The sequence below is a fragment of the Trachurus japonicus genome, chromosome 11 (genome assembly GCF_045865225.1).
Source record: "Trachurus japonicus isolate A0001 chromosome 11, Traja_1.0".
Classification (NCBI taxonomy): domain Eukaryota; kingdom Metazoa; phylum Chordata; class Actinopteri; order Carangiformes; family Carangidae; genus Trachurus; species Trachurus japonicus.
Genome location: NC_140917.1, coordinates 21,785,611 through 21,809,754, shown reverse-complemented (window position 1 = coordinate 21,809,754; position 24,144 = coordinate 21,785,611). Strand labels below are relative to the sequence as shown.

General features: G+C 45.2%; 1 protein-coding gene across 2 annotated transcripts in view; it reads right to left on the bottom strand.

The window, feature by feature from the left end:
• Positions 1-1,795: 1,795 nt before the first annotated feature.
• sdc3 (syndecan 3) overlaps positions 1,796-24,144 on the bottom strand; it is a 38,122-nt gene continuing 15,773 nt past the window's right edge. Inside the window, exons 2-6 of one of the 2 annotated variants that reach the window (XM_085791795.1) lie at positions 13,871-13,958; positions 6,013-6,860; positions 4,574-4,763; positions 4,013-4,066; positions 2,119-2,533 (exon numbers count right to left, since the gene is read on the bottom strand). In XM_085791795.1, the coding sequence (XP_085647921.1) occupies positions 2,367-2,533; positions 4,013-4,066; positions 4,574-4,763; positions 6,013-6,860; positions 13,871-13,958 (1,347 nt within the window). In that variant the 3' untranslated portion in view covers positions 2,119-2,366. Of the gene's footprint in view, positions 2,534-4,012; positions 4,067-4,573; positions 4,764-6,012; positions 6,861-13,870; positions 13,959-24,144 lie in introns of both variants that reach the window. The other variant, XM_085791794.1, reaches the window with a different exon arrangement.

Genomic DNA, 24,144 nt, shown 5'->3' with positions numbered 1-24,144 from the left:
ACACAAGAGTCTGCTGTGAAATACCAAGGTGAAGCACTCGGGCATATACACGCACGCATATACACACACACACACACACACACACAGGTGGCGGGTTTAGATGACGTGTAGACACCACACACACACACATATTGCAGGCGACATACACACTCACACGCACACACACACACATGAGTGGAAGAGGTGCGTTACCTGTCTGTGGAAGAGCGTGAGAACTGCTGGAGTAGGTAAACACACACTCGAACCGCAGTACATTCCAACTTTAACTCACCCCTCTTTTTCTTTGAAACACACACTCACACACACACGCATACACACAAAAACACACCGACAGGCATCCATACACACACGCACACACACACACACCCAGACTAGTATAGTTTTGACTCCCATGCATTTTGTTCTACAGTACTGAGTATAATAGAAGCTACTAGCCCAGTCGCACTGGTGTGGTTATTGTTACAATCTCTTAGATAGAAGCACAGCCCTCCTGTCTCCTCACAGACCCCCCCCACCCCCCCCACCCCCCTCCTCAAATCCCCCCGGTCCTAAACCCAGTACCCCGTCCTGTCCTGGTCCCCAAAATGGTCCCGCAGGTTCAAGTTGACACCACAGGCACTGAGTCAAAGTCTGAATTAGTGCACGTGGGAGCAACTTCCTGCACAGATTCATACTTTGTGTTTTTCATTAAAGCCCCCCTCTCCCACCCACCCCCCTCACACTTCCCAGAGGCCCCTCCCATCCCCAAACAGAGAGCCAATGGTGGAAGAAAACAAAGTGAGGCATGCAAAGGACGTGTGGGTGGGTGGGTGGAGGGTATCACATGACGTGATTTTGGATGGGAGAGGGTTGGGTGAAATGATGGTCGGACACAAAGTTGTGCTTTTACACAAACAGACCAAACTCTAAACCAACCGGCAACTGATCGATAACTAATCAATAACATCTTGAAACCACCTGATATTACTCGTATCAAAAGTGATGACTATCACAATGACGATGACGATGACGATGGGATTGATATGTGTTCGGATGATATGATCTGTAGTGTATTTAGAGTCCGTGTGGTGTGTTTTAAATGCACAGAAAGCATATCTCTGTATGTGTGTGTGCGTGTGTGTCAGTGTGTGTGTGTGTGTGTGTGTGTGTGGCTGATGAGAGCACAGCTCATCTAGAGTGATGACAGATGTGATGAATAAAAACTCTTCATGATCATGCAAATGGTTAGTGATGCCAGAAAGGATACAATATTTACATATAAACTTTTTTAAACTGCTAAATACACATCCTCCTGTTGAAGTATTATCATTATTATTATTATTACGGTATTATTATTATTATTATTATTGTTCACCATCCAGCCCAAAACATTGATATATTATTGATTATTATTACTATCCGTAACTAGTCTTTGTACAGCTTAGAGGAGCAGACGGGTCGCCGAGCAAAACTTGACTGCGACCGGCCGGTGTTTCCACAGCGGCTCCTCGACGCCGTGGGACACGCCGAGGGTTGAGCACCGTTTTCTGGTTGGCCGAGCACAGAAAGAGAGGTCAGAGCCACCTTCAAGCGGATACAAGCGTGTGTGTGCGTGCGTGCATGTGTGTGTGTGTGTAAGCATGTGTTAATATGTGGCTGTATGGATGAGCGTTTGCGTGTCTTTGAGCACCGGAGGGATGGAAGGCACAAAAGAGACCTTTCCTCTCACCTTTGACCCTGGGCTCTGTGCGGCCAACCAGACGCTCTGTCTGTGTGTGTGTGTGTTTTTTTGTTTGTTTTTTTGGGTGTGTGTGTGGGGGGGTGGGTGGGTGAGGGGCAGAGTCGAGCCAAATGCTCTTTTTTCTTTTGTGTCTCGCTCAGCTCGCTCCGCCCCTCTCCTCTCCTCTTTCTTTTAAGCCTTTTCATTCGCTCCATATACAAACAGAGGAGGAACTTTTTTTTTGTGCTGGAAAACACAGGTTAAGCGCTTGTGTTTTGTTTTGTTTGTCTTTTTTTTTACAAAATAATCATATTATTACATACAGAACAAGAGAATCTGTAGAATATTAATAACAACATTTACTTTAAAAACATCTTGTGTGTACGTGTTATTTTTTTCAGAATATATTTGGATTTTTTTTTTGTCATCTTTTTTTTTTGTTTTCATTGAAAAGAAAGTCCCAAGTCCGCAGAGAGAAAGGCGCTCTCAAGTGTTTTGGAGACGAGTGGAGAGAGGGATGAGGAGAGGCGAGCAGATGAGGGGGGAGCGACGAAGAAGAGGAGGAGGAGGAGGAGGAGGAGGACGGGGGCTTAGAGTATCTTTCTCTCTTCTGTCTCTCCATCTTTCTCTCTCCCTCGGTGTGCGGTGTCTCTCTGGCATACGAGTGTTATGCGTAAAACTCCTCCTGCTTGTCTGGTTTCTGGTAGGTGACCGTGGCCTGTTTGGGTTCCTCCAGCGTGTAGCTGCCCTCGTCCTTCTTCTTCATCCTGTACACCAGCAGCATCACCAGGAAGGCGGCGAACAAGGCGCCCACCACGCCTCCCACGATCACCGCTACACAGGGGGAAAAAAAGCACAGAGTAGATGTCTTACAACCTTTTCCAGGGTGGTTACAATTTAGATCCTACAAACACACGGAAATACACACGCACACACAAACACTAAAACACCGATTAGAGAGGCACTGTTACATCCTGCAGCAAACTACATCACTACAAACACACGCTGCTTTACAAACACTCTGAAAAAGCAAAAGCAAAGCTACCACAGCATCACTTGGCTGCTAAGTGAGGACTGATGAGTCTGAATGTGCCAACATACGTTCTGTGTTTCCAACAGTTCAGTGCTAAATTGCAGCCCTGCAGAGCTACGTAGTAGTTTAGCCTGATGGGGCTGATGTAACCAATCCGCCACAGCTGCATTCTCCCACCTTCCACAGCACACGGCGCTAATGAACTCGCACTGTGTGCCATAGATTAATGTGTGGTTATCAAATGGGGGGTAAAAAAATCTCTTGTTAAAGTAATTGGTATCGATGCCAGAAAAGAGAACAAACTATAATTTTCCTAAAATGCTTGAGGAACAATTTTGCTGTGTGGGAGGTGTTCACTGTATTTATCCCATTATTGCCAATATTAGAATGCACATGCTGGGGTTTTAAACATAATAGACCCACCATGCTCTGTCACAGACAACTGAGAAAGTAATGAACCTTTTTGACACACTATCTCTTCTATACTTGAAGACATTTTTCTTTTGAATCTAATTAGTCATATTTGGACATGAGAAACAACTGCACCATTACTGCAGAGCTGCTGAACTGCCTCACGGATGAGGTCACACATTGCTCCAGGCTTAAAAGTCATAAGACAACTATTGAATAGATGGCTGTGAAATTTGCTACAGATATAAAACGCCCCTCCTCAACATGCCTTGCGCCGACAGTGGCGACCTTTTTACTTTTCATTTAGCACCACCATCAAGTCGAAAAATTTGGTTTATGACGAAATACCAACAAAACTAGTGACTGTTACTACTAGCCTTGGCTAATTAGCAACAGTTGGCATGCTACGGTGGTGAACATGGTACACATGATATACATATCATCATGTTATTACATGCTTACTGTGCTAACAGTAGCATTTAGGTCAAGGTTTTAATACAGCTATGTGCATCGTTACAGGGCCATAAAATACTGATGCAACAACAATATGAAGAAAAGTACAGATTTTGGAGGGGGAAATGTAGAATTTAAACCTCTTTTAGAAAGGAAAAAAGTAACACTTTATAGCTACCATGCTATGTGAAAATTTTAACACAGGCAAAAATAAGCCTGAATTAAACAGAAATTTCACTGTTTGATCATCAAAATCAAAATCCAAGACTCTTTCGAAACAGTGTGAAAGGTCAAAGAGGGTAGATACTTGCATTTTGCATCCTACATCGCTATGCATGACTCTATGAGCCCAACATGTAGTCGTGATTTGAATCTATCACAGTCTACTCTAAAATCTGTTGCCTCCTGCTCTTTACCGATGACCAGGAAATCAGCGAAAACCACCGCCAGCAATCCACCAATCAGAACAGCTGAAGGAGAGACAGAGAGCCAGTCAGGTCAGGCAAGTTGGCTGCACCCTCACTTTCTACAACAGCTCTTTGGGATGAGGAGAGGGGGCACTTGAAAAGGAATTGGATTTACCCAGAGGGAAAATGATGAGAAAAAGCAGGGGGGGGAAAGGAGGGGCTGGATAACCCAAGAAGAGGATTGCTTGTTCTCAACGGGTCAAACGGGGATAAGCAGCACATTCACTTACGGCGATGGATCTGCGCTACGTGAATGCGAGGTAATAGCAGTTTATATTTGCAGCTCCCCAAAAGCAGGGAAAGAATACAGGAGGCAACGGGAAATGTAATCTGTCAATCTACAGGGTGATTACCGAGATGTTTATTTGGCAGAAAGACAAAATAACATAAGGGACTGGATGAGACAGACACACAGCGAGACAGACGGACAGAGAGCTGAACAACCAGAACATTTTAGACAAAACAAAACACACAGAAAAAAAAAAAAAAAACAGACAGAGATTTTCCTACCTATCAAGACTTCTTTCCTCTCCAAGATGTTCTTCTGTGGCAGCTGAGCGGCAGAGCTCCCTGCGTCCACCGTGTTGCCGACCAGATCAGGTTCTGCTGGCATCACACCTCGACCCAGGTCGTTGCGGCGGTCCTCGTGGATCTCGAAATCTCCACTCGGTCCTGCAGCGCCCACCTCGTTGTTGCTCTCCTGAGACAGAGAGAGAGAGAAAAGTGAGGCTAACGACCGGAAATTTACATTTGATGCAATCATTTGTTTCATGGTGTCGTTATACTTTCCATGGCACACGATGCCATTTGAAACAATGAGCCTCTGTATATTCTGACTGGTGGAAAGTTGCATATTGTCCAACACATATACACACTTCATAAAATCTGGCAGCCTAATTGCAACGTGGAAAACCAGACAAATTTAAATGCGCCATACTTGCAGAGCTGCTGCAAATAAACAAATGTTCACCAATCACAGAAATTACTGGTCTGTAAATAATTAAGCTGTCAGTGTTAAAGAGGCAGTCAGAAGTTGGGCTGTGTATCAAACCAAGACAGTTTATTGGTACCAACAGAAATGAATCTATGACTCCACTTTATTCAGGCAGTGCTCTGGTACAGCTGCTTGTGTTTAGATAAACAAGACATTAACGGCACCATATTCTATATTTGTCTTTCTGACAATATATCCTGACAAAATACCAACATCCACTATGAATTGATCACACTGAAAGTACGATACGTCTTATCCGCCTGTGACAAAGCCCTGACATGTTCCTGCTTTACAATGTGTATTAATCCACACCAGCTCTGAAAAATACACCATTTACTGCCGTGGCTGGCTGCTTCAGGAAATGACCATGGACAAAATGTTCTCATAAACCCTGTAATGTGTGATCTTCCTTTAAAGAGTCAAGTCTCCAGTGATAATGAATGCCTTCATAGTCAAAAGACATGGTAGAGAAGTTGGAGAGCAAGTACTACAAAAAGTGTTTGCATGGAAGTGAATGGACAGAGTTATTTCATGTTAACTGATGAGTTTTGGTGTTGTGCTGTTTTCAGACTTCATGCTGAGCTCCTCTTCACACTTCTCATAGACCTTTCATCTCACTCCTGACTAGAAATCAAACAATTTTCCTAAGGTAACTAAACGTATTTGTGTCCTCAGGGCCGTTGCTAGGAATTCTGGGGCCCCTGAAAGAATACTAAAGTGGGCCCCTGACTTTTCCACTTTTTTTCTTAGACGTACATATGTATTATCAGTTTGTTATTAAAGCCTACTTTGTTTTGATGCTAATGCAGCATTACTATATTAGTCAGGGTCTCATGCAGAATAATTCAGTCATACAAAGACTAGACTACTGGGGTTTTTTAGGGCCTTACTGGGCGCTGGGCCCCTAGAATTATCATCACCTTTCTCCCCTATACAACGGCCCCGTGTGTCCTACCTGTGCAGTCGTCGGCTGCTGTGGGCGGGTCGTCCTCTCCGTCGGCGTGGCCTCGGTGGCCGTCGTCTGGGGAAACCGGGGTCTGAAGGGGACCTTGGTCTTGACGGGGGCGGCGGTGGTGGTGGGAGCGGCTGTGGTGGCTTCGGGCGTGGCCTCCGTCGTGCCGGCTGTGTCTTCTTCTTCCTCTGTGGTTGTGTCCTCCAGGTCGAACCCGGGGAAGAACGAGGTGGGCTCTGGCGACAGGTAGACGTCCTCCTCTTCTTCCTCTGTGGTGCTCAGGTCGTCCGAGCCGACTGAGGGCGCTGCGCTTTCCACGGGGCCGGTGGCGGGGTCGGAGGTCGCCGCGGGGACGGCAGCGGACGACCTGGGGGGGCTGGTGGTCTGGGCGGCGGCCGCTCTGATCCGCTCCAACTCTCTCTCTCTCTCCAGCTCTCGCTCCCTCTGCCTCTCTCTCTCCTTCTCTCTCTCTCTCTCACGTTCCCTCTCTCGCTCGCGCTCTCTCTCCCTCTCCCTCTCTCTCTCCATCTCCCTGACCCGTTCCCTCTCTCTCTCCCTCTCCCTCTCCCTCTCCAGCTGTCTCTCCCTCTCCCTCTCCCTTTCCAGTTCCCTCTGCCTCTCCCTCTCCAGCTCCCGCTCTTTCTCCTGCTCCCTCTCCCAGAATGCACCGCTCTCTCCGTCGGCCTCGGTGGGCAGCACCGTGGCGGTGGGGTCCTCGGGGTCGGGGCTGGGCTCGGCGGCGGGCGAGGCCGAGGGGGCGGGGCTTGTGGCCTGCGTGGTGGAGAGGAGGAGGGGCTCCTCTGTGGTGAAGGACACGCCCGCCGACGTCGGCCTCACGCTGACCTCAGGAACTGGAGAGGAACAGAGAATATTGTTCAATTAATAATCATTTTATTGAAACAACACAAAGATGTTAAAAAAAAAACAAAAAAACAATCAAAACATGTAACACCACAAACATCCTGTAATTCAGTGTTGAACACAACTCCACAACCACTCCACCCACCTGCCCACACACACACACACACACACGGTAAATCACAAACTGAGACGATGACTGGCTCATTCATTTCACACACTGTAGTTTCATCTCTATTGAGCAGTAAATTGAGATTTCAGACACTGATGAGTCAACATCATTTTGCATCAGCACTGACAGGTGTGTTTTTTTTTTTTGCGTCTCTGAAATGCAGCTAATTGCACTGTGGGGTTGTTGACATAAATTCCCTTTTTTCACTCCTCCATGGGGATTCTCGAGGACGTGATATAATGAATACATTTCACACAAACTATAATCCACTGTGTGGTAAATAGGAAGCGATTTTATGCAAGATTATTTTGGGAGTATTTCTATCTTCATTTGTCAGGGTACATGCACGGTACTGGCTTCAAACCTGGGGCACTGTGATTACTTGGATTGCATCTTAGACCACCAGCCCCTCCATAATGACCCAAGATGGGTGGCTACACTTGGAAACTATTATGGCATCGGCCACGTTGGTGACTGTGAGTCTGTGAAGTCAAAGTGGCACCACAGCAATGTAGTGATGCATCGTAGCAGGATAAAACAAGTCAAAACTGGTGCAGTTCAGGCAAAGATTACATTAATTTTAGTCGTCATTTTAGTAATAATAGGTCAATCTCCACAACACAGTTCCCATAATGCAGCTTGATGGCATGTTTTTCAGCTGACACTCCCTGCCAGATGAGTACCCATGCCTTTCAAACTCCACATCCTGAGTTTGTAATCAGGATTTCTCTTATGCAATCAGGTGAAACCGGTGGGCTGCAGCTTTAAGAAGACTAGTTTCTCCCACCTCTAACTTTCTCTGTGATCACACACTTTAATTGTCAATGTACCCAACGACACATGCACAGTTGTGTTTGTTTTGCTAAACGACTTCTGCATCATAAAGTAGTGATTTTATTGACGAGTCAGCGCAGCAATCAGAGGCACAATTAAAACGCCATTTTCTGCTCATTTAGCCGACAACAGACAGAGAAAACATGTAAATGAGAACGATAGCTGTGAATTGTGAGTTTAGCTGTGTTAAAAACACAGAGAGCGGCAGGGGACAGAGCGGGGGTTTAACCAGCTGAGACTGAACTGTCTGCCTGTCTCTCCTGCCCAGATGTTGACTGTGATGTTTTGTTTTCTTGTTAGCGAGATAAGAGGAGAGATTTAATCAATTTCTTGTTGTTTTAGCCCTTAAGTGTGGATGGAAATCATTAGAGAAACGACCCGAGGATGCATTTAAACGGAAAAAAAGGAAGAAAAAGGAGACGGGGAAGAATAAAACATCCAAACATCCTCAAACAGAAACAAATTATTCCAGGTTAGAAATCATTTCATAGTATGTGAACTCAATTTTCGGCCGAGCAGCCACCAGACATGAGTGTAGCATCCGTGGAGCCTGTGCCTTTCATCTTGTCCCTCTTCCCGAGCCAGATGTTCATTTATGCCTGACCTATCAGGAAGCTAGCCAAATCGACAGGTCTGTGCTGTGCTACCACGTACCTACTGTACCTGGGACCAAAAGGACAAAAACAGGTTGTCTTCCAAAAACTCTCTGAAACCTCAGCAATCACTGCAGAACAGAGCGAGTGGTGCTCCTGCTGCCTCGGGGAGATAAACCTAGTGTCAACAACATGCCAAGCCACCTCGACGCCTGTAGGCTAGTGATGTTCTGTTGAAAACCTTCACAGCGACACGGCCGTCTTTGATGTTCTTGTGAAGTCCTGTAGTACTGCTGTTTTAAAAGACAGAAGGGGCCAGTTTTCTCCCCCTTGCACCCCTATCCCTCCAGTGTAGATAGATGGGAAATCAGGCCACATAACTGGGTGATCTTCCACAGAGTCCGCCCAGTGTACCTTTCTGGAAAAAAAAACAGGAAGCACACCAATCACCTCCTCCTTTGATTTCTGCATCAGGCAAAGAGAGTGAAAACCTCAAAATGGCAGCCGTGAGTTCAGCTCTTATGAGAGATCTCCTTATACTGAGGGCTGAGAATCCAAGAGGGACCGCCCCCATGTCTTTGTAAAGGTAAAGGAGGGGTCTCCGTTCTGTAATCCACTGTCAACTCAGTCAAACAGGCTGCGCATGACTTCTAGCATTGGCAGATCAGGTCCTAGAAGACAGTGTGGACTTGTGGATGCTCTGAAACTGTGAACTGGAGCCAGAACATTGAGTTCCTAACGACCACAGCTCTTCTCCTATAGGACGAGTTGGGCTGGATCCAAGTCCACCCAGACAACCAGGCACAGTCTTTTCAGTGTTTACTGCTGAAAAATACCGTGTTCCACTGACGCCCAGCTGGCAATGTTGGTTTCTCTGTATTGTTCCACTCGCCCAGTAATAAGCCTTCAGATTTAGTCCAACTGACTTTCACCATACTGTAGAGTTAACAATGCTGTCAGAGCAGGTTAGTCCTCAGAGACCCTGCCTGAGCCGACTTTAAAAGGAGACATACTATGCCCCTTTTCCACAAATTAAAATAGTTCCCAAGTGTCTTAAAGACGTATCTGTAACATGCTTTGGTCAAAATACCCCAAGGATCAAACATCACAGCTCTTTTCATCCGTTCAAAACAGCCCTGTTCAGAACGGCTGGTTTCAGAGCCTGTCGCTTTAAAAGCAAATGAGCCACTGCTTGCCCCGCCCCACCCTTTTTACTGGTACAAGGTAAGGGTGGTATTATGTAAATTTGAAAACTAGTTACATCATTGCCAGGCAACCACATGGATTTCAACTCAGGGAGCCTGAAAATTACATTTCATTTTGTCAATTCTTACATTTTGGGGGCCGAAAGGCAAGACAAACACCCAAAAGAGCCTTCAAAAAGTGATATTTCCATAATATGTCCCCTTTAACTTGGAACAAAGACATGAGACCACCCCGCCCTTCCCAACTTTGAGAGGATGCTAGCTGCGTTGCACAACAACTTACGGTAATCCATTAGATAAATTTTTCTCCAATACAAAACCTTCATGTGAAACAAGATCTATAGCGATCTATTAGCGCTCCGATAACCAACTCCTGGAAGCTTGGATATGTCAATAACGTCTTGTACTAAAAACTATTTTTCCATGATGCATTCAGGGACACTGCGCCTGACTGTACAACAGATACAAGTCTATTTAAAAGACATTTTCAACCCTAGTCCATACATAATAATGAAATTGGTCTGCAAGTTTTCAGGAAACCAAAATCTGCTTTTTGGTGTTAAAACAGCCTGCGTACATGACATGTCAATGATAAAGTCCCAGAATCCAAACAGTCTGAATACTTCACATCAGGTTCCAGACCCTTGTGTAAAACTGAGGAGAGTCCATCAACTCCAGAGGCTTTGCTGCTGAACATTTTATCTAGAGGAGCCGAGCTTCTTCATCTATATTGGATCAGTCGTTGTTGTCCTATTTTGAAACTTGAGATGCTTCATCACATCATTTTCTCTCACTTTTCTCTCAAGCTTAAAGAAAAAAGAAGCCGGAGCATCGATGTCTTTTATGGTAGAAATCCAGGTTTAATTAAAGCTCCCTTTGCTTCTTCGTGTGAAAAACCTACCTAGAGCTTTTCTCCCATTCTCCTATAGCTCCTGCTATTGCCGTCATTCCCTGTGACTGTTTCATCTTCTAATATGTTAATTTCTTTCTCCAGTTATTCAGCACTAATTCTCTCTAAGGCTACTGTGGGTTTTTTGTTCGGCTGACAGAAAATTCTAATTTGTGTTTTTCCAACCTCCCACCACTGAGGTAAGTTTTCAAAATCTTCCTTTCTCAGCCTCCAGAAGGCAGAAGAAGAACTGACGGGAATCCTTATCATGAATTTCCCACACACAGAAATGCCAGTAGAGATAGCGCTGGAAAAATGTGCCATTATCAAAAAGGATGATCTGAAAATCCAACAGGCGAACCTGTGAATTTAAAAGATCTGTTTTTGTATGTTTCTTTGAGATAACACTGGACAGATTTGAGGCTAATGGTGGATGAAGCCTCCAGCCCAATCCTAACTATTTTTACTGAGCTGCTACTGAACTCTTCCTCAAAGGACCGGCGCCAGGATCGTGAGCGCCGTGCACATTTACAAAAAACAAAGGCCACGTCTGAATTTCTTGTCTGAGCAATTTGTCCTCTGCCCTGTGTGAATCCTTTGTTGAATGGAGGTTGCTGCGAGACAAGAACAGAAACCTATGCACGGATGTTGGTGCCATGTTGGGAAAAGTATGGACCTGTCCTGCTCATTCCCCACGCTACCTCATTATCTGCGGAGCTATACGTCTCCTGTTAAGACCACTCTATGTTTTCAGTTCAGCTCGGCTCGGCCAGCCACCTCATCCTGCCCTTCATTTATATTTCAGCTTCCATCCCACAAACTTTGCATGAAGAAGGGAAAGGAAGAAGAATAAGTAAAGACAATAACACCTTTCCAAGAAAAAGATACCTTTCATATGGCAGCCATTTTTATTTTTATGTATTTGGAGAATTCATTCAATGTTTTCTTTTCAGAATCTCCTTAAAACAAACGTGCTTTGCTTTGTTTATCTTCTTATCCAACCAATTTCTAAATGTTCTCACTGTGTTGACGAACCTGCCTACATTAGAGGAGAAATATAATAGCATTTCCTGTCTGCCATAAGGAAATGATTAATCTCCTTTAAGGAGTATGATATGCATCATCCTCTGATATAATAACAGTGACAAACTATCATCCTCAAACAACACAACTCATCTTCAGTTTCAGCTTACTCACTGTGTGAGTCCGTGTTAGAGAGATCTGAACCTGCGCCTCAGCTGTCTGACTGATCTGTCTACTGGACTGCATCCAGCCTGCACCTCAGCAGCATCCACATCACTGTCATTAACATTACAACAATCTTGCTCGGTTGTTTTCTGTCTCTCTGCAGCGGGTTGCGGGTCACTGATTTTGGTGCTTAGGTATCTCCTGCTGATCGCTGGATCGCCACGCTCCAAACTGAAGCCATTTCCATGCCTCTCCAAAAGAATGACACCTCTGGAGTTGGCTCTGGATTCTTTGAATACATTAACACCAGCGACGCGTGAACTCTCTGGACCGTGTCGGTGAAGCAGCTCCCTCAGGATAAAATGGGGAACCATGACATGGTAATACACATTAACGGCACAAACAATGGCCAAACTGTAAATGATCTGAACTAAGCAGCACCAGCGCCGGGTCTTTCTCTACCAAAGACGTCACCGCCAAGAGTCGTAAGTGATATTTTCATACAGACGGGGAGAACATGTTCAACAGTGTACGGAGCTGCTGCCACTACTGTGACCTCATGTCTGACAGACAGGGGAGGTGAATCCTCCTCAGGGGGGAGGGATGCTGTGGTTTACAACAATACCCCACAAATCTACATGTTTTACAGCCACGAAAAAAGAGCCACAGACGAATAAATTAAACTACTCCTACCTATCACTAAAGAGAGGAGGGGAAGAGAGAGGAGAGGAGAGGAGAGGAGAGGAGAGGAGAGGAGAGGAGAGGAGAGGAGAGGAGAGGAGAGGAGTTAGGCAGTGCTGCTGCTGCTGAGAGATTCATTTTCTTCTTAAATCTCATAATAGTATTATACCACCTTTCATTTTGTTATAGCAGTGAGGCTCCCTGAGTTGAAAGAGAAACAAATTGAATTTACAGGCACAAAGACATGAAAGCTGACAGAGGTGCTGGAGAGGATATCGAAATATGGACTTGAACAATGCAGCTGCTGTAAAACATATCAGACGCCACAAAATGCCACTTTTTGAAGCTGCGGCGGCACAAAATGCACATCCGTCTGTTGAAAACGAGCCTTTTTTCCCCGTCGCAATCAGACAGCTCTGTATCATGGTTTCGAGATAAAACAATTTGCCGGGCCCCCGTTTCCACCACAGGGGGTGCCTCCACTGCACTCCCCTGCTCTGAATTGTAATTTATTGTGAGCGTGCTCGCTACTAGCGCAGTGCCTGAACCGAGGGCAGCCCTCAATGAGTCATGCTTAATAAGGAGAGCCGCGCTCAGGCTTCACCAGCCAGATCAGAAAATCAGCCTGAATTACACCAACGTGATTTACGTTAAGTAGGTAATTCCTACACACGCAGACAGCAAACGTAGACGTACACGCACACAACTAACTACCGGTTTGCGTGTGATCGTCTAATCTGTGTGGACTGTAATCTGATTAGAGCAAATGAGATCTGAAGGAATCGAGCGCTTCGTCGCTTCTTGTTTGCAAGGGTGTGTCTGTGTTTAAAGGTGTTTTAAATAAATCTGTATTAAAACCTGTCTGTCAAGCCAAATGGCACGACTGAAACGTGCGATTGCGTGTGTGTGCACGGACATGGCGTTGGTGCATGTGAGTCTGGTGGATTCAACGGCCATAACCAGAGGCCGGGCCACAGAGGGAGGGGGTGGGGTGGGGTGGGCGGGGTCTTCAAGGTCAGCAGATTGAAACCGAGCAGCTGTCGAGCTTGAAAGAACCAGGGCATGAATGTGTAACCTCACACACTCTGTAACACCCCCCGTCCACACAAACACACACACACACACCCATCCTTGTAATGCTATCTTTGTGAGGACACTCATTGACATAATGTATTCCCTAGCCCCTTACCCTAACCTTAACCATCCAAAACAAATGCCTAACCTTAACCATTACGCTTAACCTAATTATAACCCAAGTCTTAACCCTCAAACAGCCCTTGGAAAAAGTGAGGGCCGGCCAAAATGTCCTCACTTCCCAAATATGTCCTCACTCTGTTGGTTAAAAACTTGTTCCAGTCCTCACAACGTAGTAAGTACAAGAACACACACACACACACACACACACACACACACACACACACACACACACACAGGCACTTACATCCAGAGCCGGAGCCTGAGTAGAGGTCCTCATCGTCATAGAAATCGTCTCTCGCCGAGCCTTCGTCATCGTTGGGCCACGTCTGTCCCTGTTGGAGACACAGAGGCGGGAGGAGGAGGGTGAGGAGGGGGATGGGTGGGGTGAGGAGGGAGGGGGGGTACAGATAACAGAGATTAGAGTTATTCATCATGAATGACTGGGCTGTTTGTCATTTCATCTGAAAGACAAACCACTTTGGCAGATTACATGCGCACACACACACACACACGTGCACACCACTGTCTGAGCGGAGCTGCGGGCCGCATTACGGTGGTCAGGCCAACATCTGTCTGTCTGTCTGAGTCCGTGGAGGAGCATAGTTAATGAGTGGATCTAAAGCCGGGATTTTGGCAGGGGAACATCAAAGCCTTTAAGGAGAGAGGGGTTTCATTTAGTCTTATGTGTCAGCTGCAAGTGATGCTCAGACTGTAAAGCAGCGCAGCAGCGGTGGAAAGCTGTTAACTTTTGAACCCGGGCTGGAACGATCTTTTTCATTATTGATTTACAGCGTAATAACTTTTTTGGAACTCTGATTAATTGTTTAGTCTATAAAATGTTCTAATTTGCATTCACAGGCGTCCGAACCTTATAAAGATATTCATTTCCCGATCACAAAAGCAGCAAATAACTCACATATGAGATCAATCAATTAATCTGTTGTCAAACTGTCAGGCAGTTAATCGCCCAGTAGTTAAGATATTTGAGTCTGGACCAAGGTCTCATCATTTCCATTCATGGGTCTCTAATCCTAAGGAGGCTGAAAACACACTGTGATGTCTGGAAATTGTTGTTTCGCTCCACCTGCAGTGCAAAAAAAAAAGTTAAATTCACAACAATAAAAATTCCTCACATCTGAGAAAGTGGGAAAAGCGAATGTTTTGCTTTTGCTTAAATCTGTCATCACTATTGTTGCAGCTAAATCGTTTCGGGGCTGTTGTGTGGAGAACGTCACAGCCTCTTTTGAAAGGCCGCTGCTGTATATTTGAGTTTTACAGCGGCGCTCTGACAGCTCTCGGCCTCTAATAATACTCTCTGTAACTGTCTCTCATGGATCTCTTCACCACATCCTCCCTGCTCATCACTCCGCTCTAATCCAGGGGTCTGTTTCGTGCGCGTCCACGCGGGGGAAAGTGCGAGCTTGGTCGGCGGCCCTCCGTCAGGGTCAGGTAGGAGAGATTAGTTGTGGATCGTTTGGGGGGCGGGTGGGTTGAACCTCTGAGGAGGAATGACCTCGAGCCTCCGGTCACTTTGGCGCTGATCCCTCCCTCTCCCCTTTCTCTTCATTCATCTCTCCCTGGCTCTTAACCTCAATCCCACATCCCTGCGATGTTTAAACACACACTTTAGCACTCAGCGGCTTTAGCCATCACACAAGGTCAACTGATACCGTTACCAGATGCATGCACTTAGGAGACACCACTCATACTGCAGCGCAATGATAAAAAAACTACACCACACGGCGCAGTTTGTTTCAAACTGTTACCGTGGCTCCATTCATTTCAACCATGCAGGTACTCTGTGTGGTGAAACGTGCTCTGGTCTGGATTCACTACTTCAAACAAATACTATGCACTGTGTGCTCATTTCTAAACACTTGAAGCACTTGATTATACACTTCTACTCCACTACATTACACATTGAAATGCTCCATGTTCCACTCACTTAAACGTACCTCTACCAGCTACATCACCTTCACACGTCAGGACAGCAGTGACGACACCTAAAATTATCTAATTTATAGTATTTAACACTTTTAATCAGTACTTTTCCTTTTGGTAACTTGGAAACAAACATTATACCATATAGGTTAGGGTACACCTTTCTCAAATGTATTGCACTTGACCTGTCTTTTTAGATGTGGAAACTGTGTGTTTTTGTATTGTCTCTGTGTTGTCTATTTGTGTCATTCTATGTATCAGGTTTTCCCTTGTATAGTAGTTTGTGGTCTGTGTTTTCTGTGTATTTTCATATGTTTTATGTTGGGACTGCAGATGGAAATCAGCTGTGAGCTAAATCTGGTGCAACCATCTCTTCGTTTTCTGCAAATGATTAATGTCATTGCACATTGTCCCTTAATAAACTAAACAAATGTACTTACTAGAATCTTAACTGTGCTCACACATGACATACAGTACTTTTCATCATACTATGCTACAGTATCAGTAGAAAATGTTCAATGCAGCGTGTTGTACAGTATATTCTGAGTGTGGTGTTGCTCCATTTACTTGAATACAGGATCTGAATGCTTATTACTGCACTTTGTTTCTGGATTTAGCTGTACAGTGATTTGGTGCCAAAAAAACAAAGGGCTGCGTTTTGCCCCCAGGTGTTGGGAACAGTCAGTCCACTGCTCAAAATGTGACCAAAGCAAACCTATCTCCTCAGAAATCTTAAGCCCATCCTGAGGCCCTGCAGAGCTAGCTTCTGTGATGCTAATTGCACACACATACACACATACACACACACATACAAACACAAGCTCCTCCCCGGCTCCAGACAGAGGAAACCTGATGCCTTTAAAAGCCAATAAAAGCATAATGGAATCTAGAAACCCGAGCATCTCGGTCCATCACGTCTCAGCGTGAGGTGGAGCTGAAACGCTATATGTACCTCCAGAAAATGAAATTGACTTCAAGATGTTTGGAGCCTCGACACACACAGAGTATATGGGCTCCACAAAGTGGCAGGCCGAGAGTATGTGTGCTTCACGCTTCGACTGTAAATGTGTGTGAGAAAGAGAAGGAGTGTGTGTGTGTGTGTGTCTGTGTGCGAGAGTGTGTGTGTGTGTGTGTGTGTGTGTGTGTGTCTGTGAAGGTCTGGCGATCCAAAACCCTGAAAGTGCCGAAAAGTACTGAAAAGACGCTTCAGTGTGTGAACATGGTGCAAATGTGTGTGTGTGCGTGCGTGTATGTGTGCGTGTGTGCTGTATTCCAAGGATAGGGTTTACAATGAAGGCCGTTGCTATGGGCAACCTTTGCCTTTCACAGAAATTCCCGTCTCCAAGTGAGAAGCTACCAGACACACACACACACACACACACACACACAAAAGTGCTAACTACATTAGCAAAGGTGTTATGTAACACCAAATAAACAACCTAAAAATCCACATCAAAACAGTTTGCCCCCCTCCCCATGTGCTGTCCCTCCCAGTCTGCCCCCTCCTCTGGATTCACTAGCTCTGTGCCACTGTATCCCCCCGTTCTCGCCCCATTTTCCTTTCATCTTAAACTCCACTTCTTATCTCGAGGCAAGCCCACTAAATTCAGCGTGACTCGGAAAAACACACACACACATACTTAAATAAACACACACCCCACCCCCAAGGCGGCACCAGAGCCCCCCCCCACCCCACCCCAGGGGCCCCTTTTACAAGTCCCCGACACACAACAACCTCCAGGACCCCACTGTATCTGCAGTGGGAGCTGCTAGTCTGCTGTTTGTCTATTTTCAGTGGCGTGTACTATGTGTGCGCGTACACTATGTGTGTGCATCATCTATTTTTACCCTAACCTTTACAGCAACAGACGTATATAATCGCCTTGTGCGCCTCGACATGTTTTATTTATGACACAATATTATAAGTGTGATTTCATGGTATGGCGGACAGTGGTGCGTCACTGTGTGTAATTACAGTGTGTGTGTCTGAGTGGGTCTAATCACAGGTTTTGTTTGTGGTGTGTGTGTACATGCGCACACAAATATCCCTCAGACCTATCTGTGTGTGTGTATGTTCGGGTGTGTGTGTGTTTTATATGATTTTGGGGAAGTTGAGTAGGGCCAGCTCTGCATTTTGCCTCCATTTCAAGATCTATAAACAGCTGTACTTTCAGTCTGCGCCACATTGCTAACTAACCACAATGAGACGCAACGAGCTCTCCTCCACCGCACGTATAACCCGGGGCCAAAATCATCTGTATGTTGCCCTCAATTTCCCTCCACCACTGCATTTCGTTCCCATTTCTTATAAAAGGAAACTGTAAGATGACAGCCATATTCCGCTGGATCTGCGCGGTGAATGCAATCCTGGTTTCTGGCAACGCATGAAGCGGTGCCATTGTAAGACATGCGCTGCCAGTTGGAGTCATTCTAAAACAATCTGGGAGCGTGGAATATATAATTATGGATACTTGTGTAAAAAGAGAAGGGGAAAACATTACACTGACGAGCAAGAGAAAGCTTAAAGAATTGGTTTTTGTTTGCTTTGTCAGAGTGTGAGATTACTCCAACACAGGTGTGTCCTCCGAGGGGTGACTCAGGTAGAAACCTGATCCCAAGCTGACATCAGGCTTTGCACTATACGTTTTATCCGATACATTACAGCTGCTGTGTGCACGAGTGTGTGTGTGTGAGCCAGGATTTTATACCTGAGCTGACAATGCTGCGGTTTCACAGATATTAATATTCCACAGGAGATGATTTGTTCCAGATTTTAATTTAGGATCAGACTGAAATAAAAAACAAAACAAAAAAAAAAAACAAGATCATAAGTGTGTGAGCGTCTGATATTAAAGCAGCAACCCTGCAGCACCCTCGCAGTGAGAAGGTCTGTGTGTGTGTGTGTGTGTGTGTGGGTAGGCTATATGGCAATTACCAGCATCAGTGTGGGAAAGATAAAGACCATATGAGTGTGTGTGTGTGTTTTATAGGAACAATGGGTGTATGCCGTTCACTAAGATGCAGGAAGTCAGATAACAATAGGAAGTAGAGGTAGTTATATAGACACAGTGAATCGCCAAACAACACACACAGAGACACACACAGAGAGACACACACAGTGGTGGTGGAGGAGCAGCTGGCAGATGTGTGTGATCCGAGGATGACTTTTGGTTGTTTAGTTCAGGCTAGTTGGACAGATAGAGAGCTTCATTGTGATTGACTTCAAATGCATTCCTCAGTAACCCGAGAGGCTGCGGCTGCTGATGCACAATGCCTGGAGTACACACACGCACACACACACACACACACACACACACGCACGTTGCACGCACACACTTTAAGCTCCTGATACAGTAGATGTAATGCTTCTCTGCTTCGGAGGAAATAATCGCTAATTGTGCTTTTTAATATGTGAGATCTTATCAGGGCGAATGTTCTCGACTGCGGCAGACCGGCAGTATCTCTGAGCTCCCAAACTGTGAGCGACCGTTTGAATTCTCCCTCTGCTTTCTGGCACCGTCTGTGAGTCCCACTCCTCTGTCAGTCTGTCCCTCTGTTTACTGCATCCGCAGAGCTGAAGGAGAACCAGGGACACAAACACAACCCAACACACTGCCGTCACCTCCATTTTCTTATGCCACAGTTAATTTAGTGTGTTAACACTACAAACCTTTTGATTAGTAATCCCTTTAAATGAAGCACTGTCACTGGATATATGTGTCTATATGTTGTGAGCGATTTCATTAAACCTCTAATTGTTTCATTTTTATTTTTGGTGGCTCCCCTTCAGCTCACGACTGGATATATACACAAAACGGCAATCTAATTGGATTTAGGGCGTCTAGCTAACCCTGCCAATTGCATAAAATCACACTTTATCGTTAGCTGGTGGGTTGTAGAAGCTGGCAAAGATTTTTGAGAAAAAAATCATAGAAGGAGGTGTGCGCTTGGATTTGAGATTTGACTTGGCAAAAACTTTGTTTTGCATTTCCAGAGAGCTCTGCTCTCTGATGCTGCCACTGCTAAATGCGACAAAGCATCTTAATGTTGTCGTAATATTCACTTGCGTTTGTTTGGTCTTAAACTGCCAACACTCAGCTCCGTATTGCACTATATAAACCCAGCACAGTTTTTAGCGATCCAATAAAAAGTGAGGGATTTGATTTGATTTCATTTGTGACTTAAACCCTCACATAAATATTCTGTTTCCCTCAGAAGCACATCACACGGCTTAAGATAAAGAAGCTCCAACTTCCATTTCACTATGACTTTAATAATAACAACACAGTCGCATTTCCCAAGAAAAGAAAGACACAGTTCATGTACAAATGTTTGTCCACTGATCAAATCCACTTAACATCTTGCCATCGGTCAGATTAACCTCAACGCCACTGTGTCATACAACTGTCTGTTGAGCCTCCTCTTGGTTCCTCAGGTGAACCATCCAATAATACACTGGTGGTGCATGGAAACACTTCACATTGCTTCTGTCTCCATGCAACAACACCGAGCTGTGTATCCATCACCCAGTTTACCTCCTCCTGCGTGTGGATGGTGCAGGTTACTCTGTGTGTGTTAATGGTCATTACCGGTTTGTATTTCAGGCTCTGTGTAGACAGTGTGTCTCTGAACTGCCAACAACGAGCCGCCTCCCCGGGCTAAATGTCTGTCATTGCGACTGGATGTTTTAAACCTCCATGTGGGTGTCCTGTCTGAGTTGAAGTGGCTGGACGCCGAATCTGTCAACGGCGCCAACACATCATGACAGTTGTGACTTCAAAAAAAAAACAATAATAATCATCAAGCAGACATTTGAGAGGCAGATCAAGGCCGGCGTGAGGTAAAGTGATCTTCACGGGCCACGTTTTCCACCTCCCTGCAGTTTAATTCACTGTAGGTGGAGCACCCACGCTTTGTAAACTAGCTGCTGATTCACGGCTGTCTGCTCCTCTCCACAGCCGTCTGACCGGCTCCGATAAGGGCCGCCGAGTTTGAGCCGCGCTGCGCCGCTGACAGAGGCGGACTGTTAATAGCTCTCTACCTGGAAAGGGGTCGCAACACTTGGCACATGCTCCCGCTCGCTTTTTGCACACTTGCGGGAAACGCTGCAAGGCCCTTTGCCGTTTGCGCAGTTCCACGCCCCGATATCTTTACTATAATCGGGCGTGACCCTGTGAGTGGTGACCTCTAATCTCCCTCCATCTTCCGCTTTTATGCCTCGCCTCACTCTCCACCCTGCACTTCCTCCCGTACCAGCTGGGCAGGTTGGACGGCAGCCAGGCTGGACGCTAACACACTTATAGCCAGACAAGGAGACGTGAGAGAGATAGAGGGCAGTGTGTGTGTGTGTGTGTGTGTGTGTGTGTGTGTGTGTGTGTGTGTTGGTTCATGTGTGTCTGAGTGGGTTACCAGGTGATGGCCTGGTTAAGACACCTGCCACCTTCAGCAGAGATTAGCACAGAAAGCCTCTGTGCAGTCGCACTCTTCACACACTTGATGACACCTTAAACACACACACACATGCACACACAAACAGACACACACATGCACACACAAACAGACACACAGACCGGTCGGATGTCGAGACAGTATCTTTTAGCACTGACGTCATGTGTGCACTGTGAACCTTCAAACAGCTAACACCTGCACGCTGCAGCCAAGGGGGTCATAGAAATCCTGTCTCTGTCTGCTCAGGTGATTTAAAGCCCCACAGTTACACACACCTTTGTTCGCAGACACAAGAAACAGACACTGGGGCCCCTGGGCTCAGACATATGAAGAGGCCCCTCTGCTCACTAGATTACCCTTATACATTATACATATTTTTACAGTGTATCTTAGAGGTGAATCTTAACTCTGAACTTCTGTTGTTGGTTTAAAACGATTCTGTTTATGTTTGGGATGAAGACGGCGCCTCAGAAGCATGTAGTGCAAAATCTGAAAAAAAAAAAAAAATCTAAATCTGTGTGAATATGTAATGTAAAAGTTTTCCATCTCAGCCAAGCATGAATAAAACTTTTGTGATATTCAAATCCGCACTGTTTTTTCTAATGCACAAGCTACAAACGCATAAAAACAGATGAATAGAAATGAGGTTTACTCACACAGAAGTTGCTCTAAACACTATAGTACGCAAAGAAAACATAGTGAGCCATTCAGGGAGAAGCCTGCTAAGTAGGAAAAGGAAATGAAACCTCTACATCTGATGACTTGGATATTAAAGGGGTCACGATACAAAAATGTGACCGGGACATCGGGCCATTTTCCACTTAGCTTCCCATAAACCACTTCGAAACTTCAAACGGAGGCTCTTTTTACAAGTCAAAGGGGCCAAAGGGGTCAAATCATAGTTTCATCCTAATGTTTCCTCCAAGCTAATTTTTGATGTTTGAAGCCGAACTATACGAACTGAGATGACACGAGGCAAGATTTCACAATCAGGGTTTGTTCTCTACCGTCACACAATAACAATGCAAGAATTTTTCCACACAATAAAACGCTGTCAAACCTTACATCAGCCGCGCGCATTCTGTGGCTCGAAACTGTTCAGCATCCATCAAAATGATTCCCCAGCTATATTATTAATACATACATTTACTGTCAAGGATGTAATGTCTGTAATGAATGTCTCCTCCTGTGAAATGATCACTATTTGCAGCCCCTCAGGCCTCTTTTTTTTGGCAGCGAGCCTAGTAAAGTAGCTCCGAATTTTAAAGTTAAATCATCATTTAGTGTCAGGAGAAACTGTACAGTAGCAGCTGCAGCAGGGGTTCATCAGTGAGCATCGTTTTTGCTTTTGCGAAAAAGGATCCTGCTGAGTAATTTTACACTGATTAGATGTTAAAAAGACGGGGAAGTGGTTTTGGGTTTGGGTGTCTTGGATAAAAATCAGGCTTACATGGGGATTAATAGAAAAAGTATACTGGATGTCGATGTTCAGGCTTATTTGAGGTTTAGAATAAAAAATTTAAGTCAAACATTCATAGCTGCTTGTGTTATTTTTAAATATGTAATAATCTTAAACTGCTATTCGACGCCAAAAGGATCCTTGTGGACATGATGCTTAAAGTAGTGCTGAGTGGGAAGGTAGAAATACTGATTTAGTCCCTTGCCAAACACATTTCTGATCTCCTCCTGCATGTTTGTCTCAGTTTTTTTCACACACGAGTGCTCCCCATGACCGATGAATGTGAACCGTCGAGCGAAACACTGTAAACATGCTCATGTGCCACAGCCAGGAAATGAGTGAAACACTCCCTCTGATGTTTTTTAGTCTCTTTTCTGCTGATCAAATTCCCGATTGCGCTGCAGTAGCTGATCCAAATCGCAGCCACGCCGGTCGTATTAATTCCCCCGTACAAAACCTGTGGGAGGATGGCGTTACATTGGCTCTTGTTTGTTATTCCAGCCCCACTCTGGCCCCTAAAGCCGTCTCACAGCAGCTACCAAACCACGGCTGAAAAAAGCATCCAAGCACTAATATTACCTTTCTAATATTAACTTTCTCCACTGAGTTATAGGGACAAAGATGATCCAAGTGATGAATGCCCTTATGGGGAGCCCTGATTTCGCTAAATATGGTACAATGAATGGCTTGGTCAGAGAAATGCAGGGAGAGAACAGGTGCACAGTGGAGGAATAAAAAAAAATCATGCATCTGGATCAGTGAAAGGCGATTTAAATCCATTTTCATGCACAAAGTCTTTCAATATATCTGTCACTGAACAATAGACTCTGGATGGGGTGACGGTAATGTACAGTGCACCTTCAATGGAGCATTACTTCATATCAGTCACTACACAGCTTTTGCTTCTTTGTTAGCTTCATGATTAATCCTCATTAGGTGGAAGGCCCCCTGCCCTCCTTGTTTTATGCAATTGATTATGGAAGTCTGCCAACTGAGAAACTGAGGTTCGCTTTAAATTAATCACTTAAAAAATACAAGAGAAAATGCCTTCCCCTCATCAATCAGCCGTGGCGTTATGTCAGTCAGAAGCACAGATGCTGACCTCTTTCTAGCAACGTATACATTTGTCTTTTCTCCTTTTCAGTGATCCCCTGTCTTTATACTGTAGGCCTGTGGTTTTCATTGTTAGTGGCAGCGTCAGGGTCCATTTCTGTGCAGGATTCAGGTTGCCAGGCTATAAGCAGATGGGAATTCACAGGAAGTGATTCAGGCATCTGATTTTATTTACCGGTAATTGGTCACTATAGCCCGAAAGCACCTGAACCAAAAACTGTATCAAGTTACTGTGAATGTAAACCCAGTAGAAGCCACCGAGACCAAAACATTAGTAAATAAAAGATGCCCAAGTAAGCTAACCAGGGCCGTTGCTAGGAATTCTGGGGCCCCTGAAAGAATACTAAAGTGGGCCCCTGCCCCCTGACTTTTCCACTTTTTTTCTTAGGCTACGTATGTATTATCATTTTTTATTTAGCCTACTTTGTTTTGATGCTAATGCAGCATTACTATGAGTACTAGGCAGGGTCTCATGCAGAATAATTCAGTCATACAAAGATTAGACTACTGGGGTTTTTGTGGGCCCTACTGGGCGCTGGGCCCCAAGAATTATCATC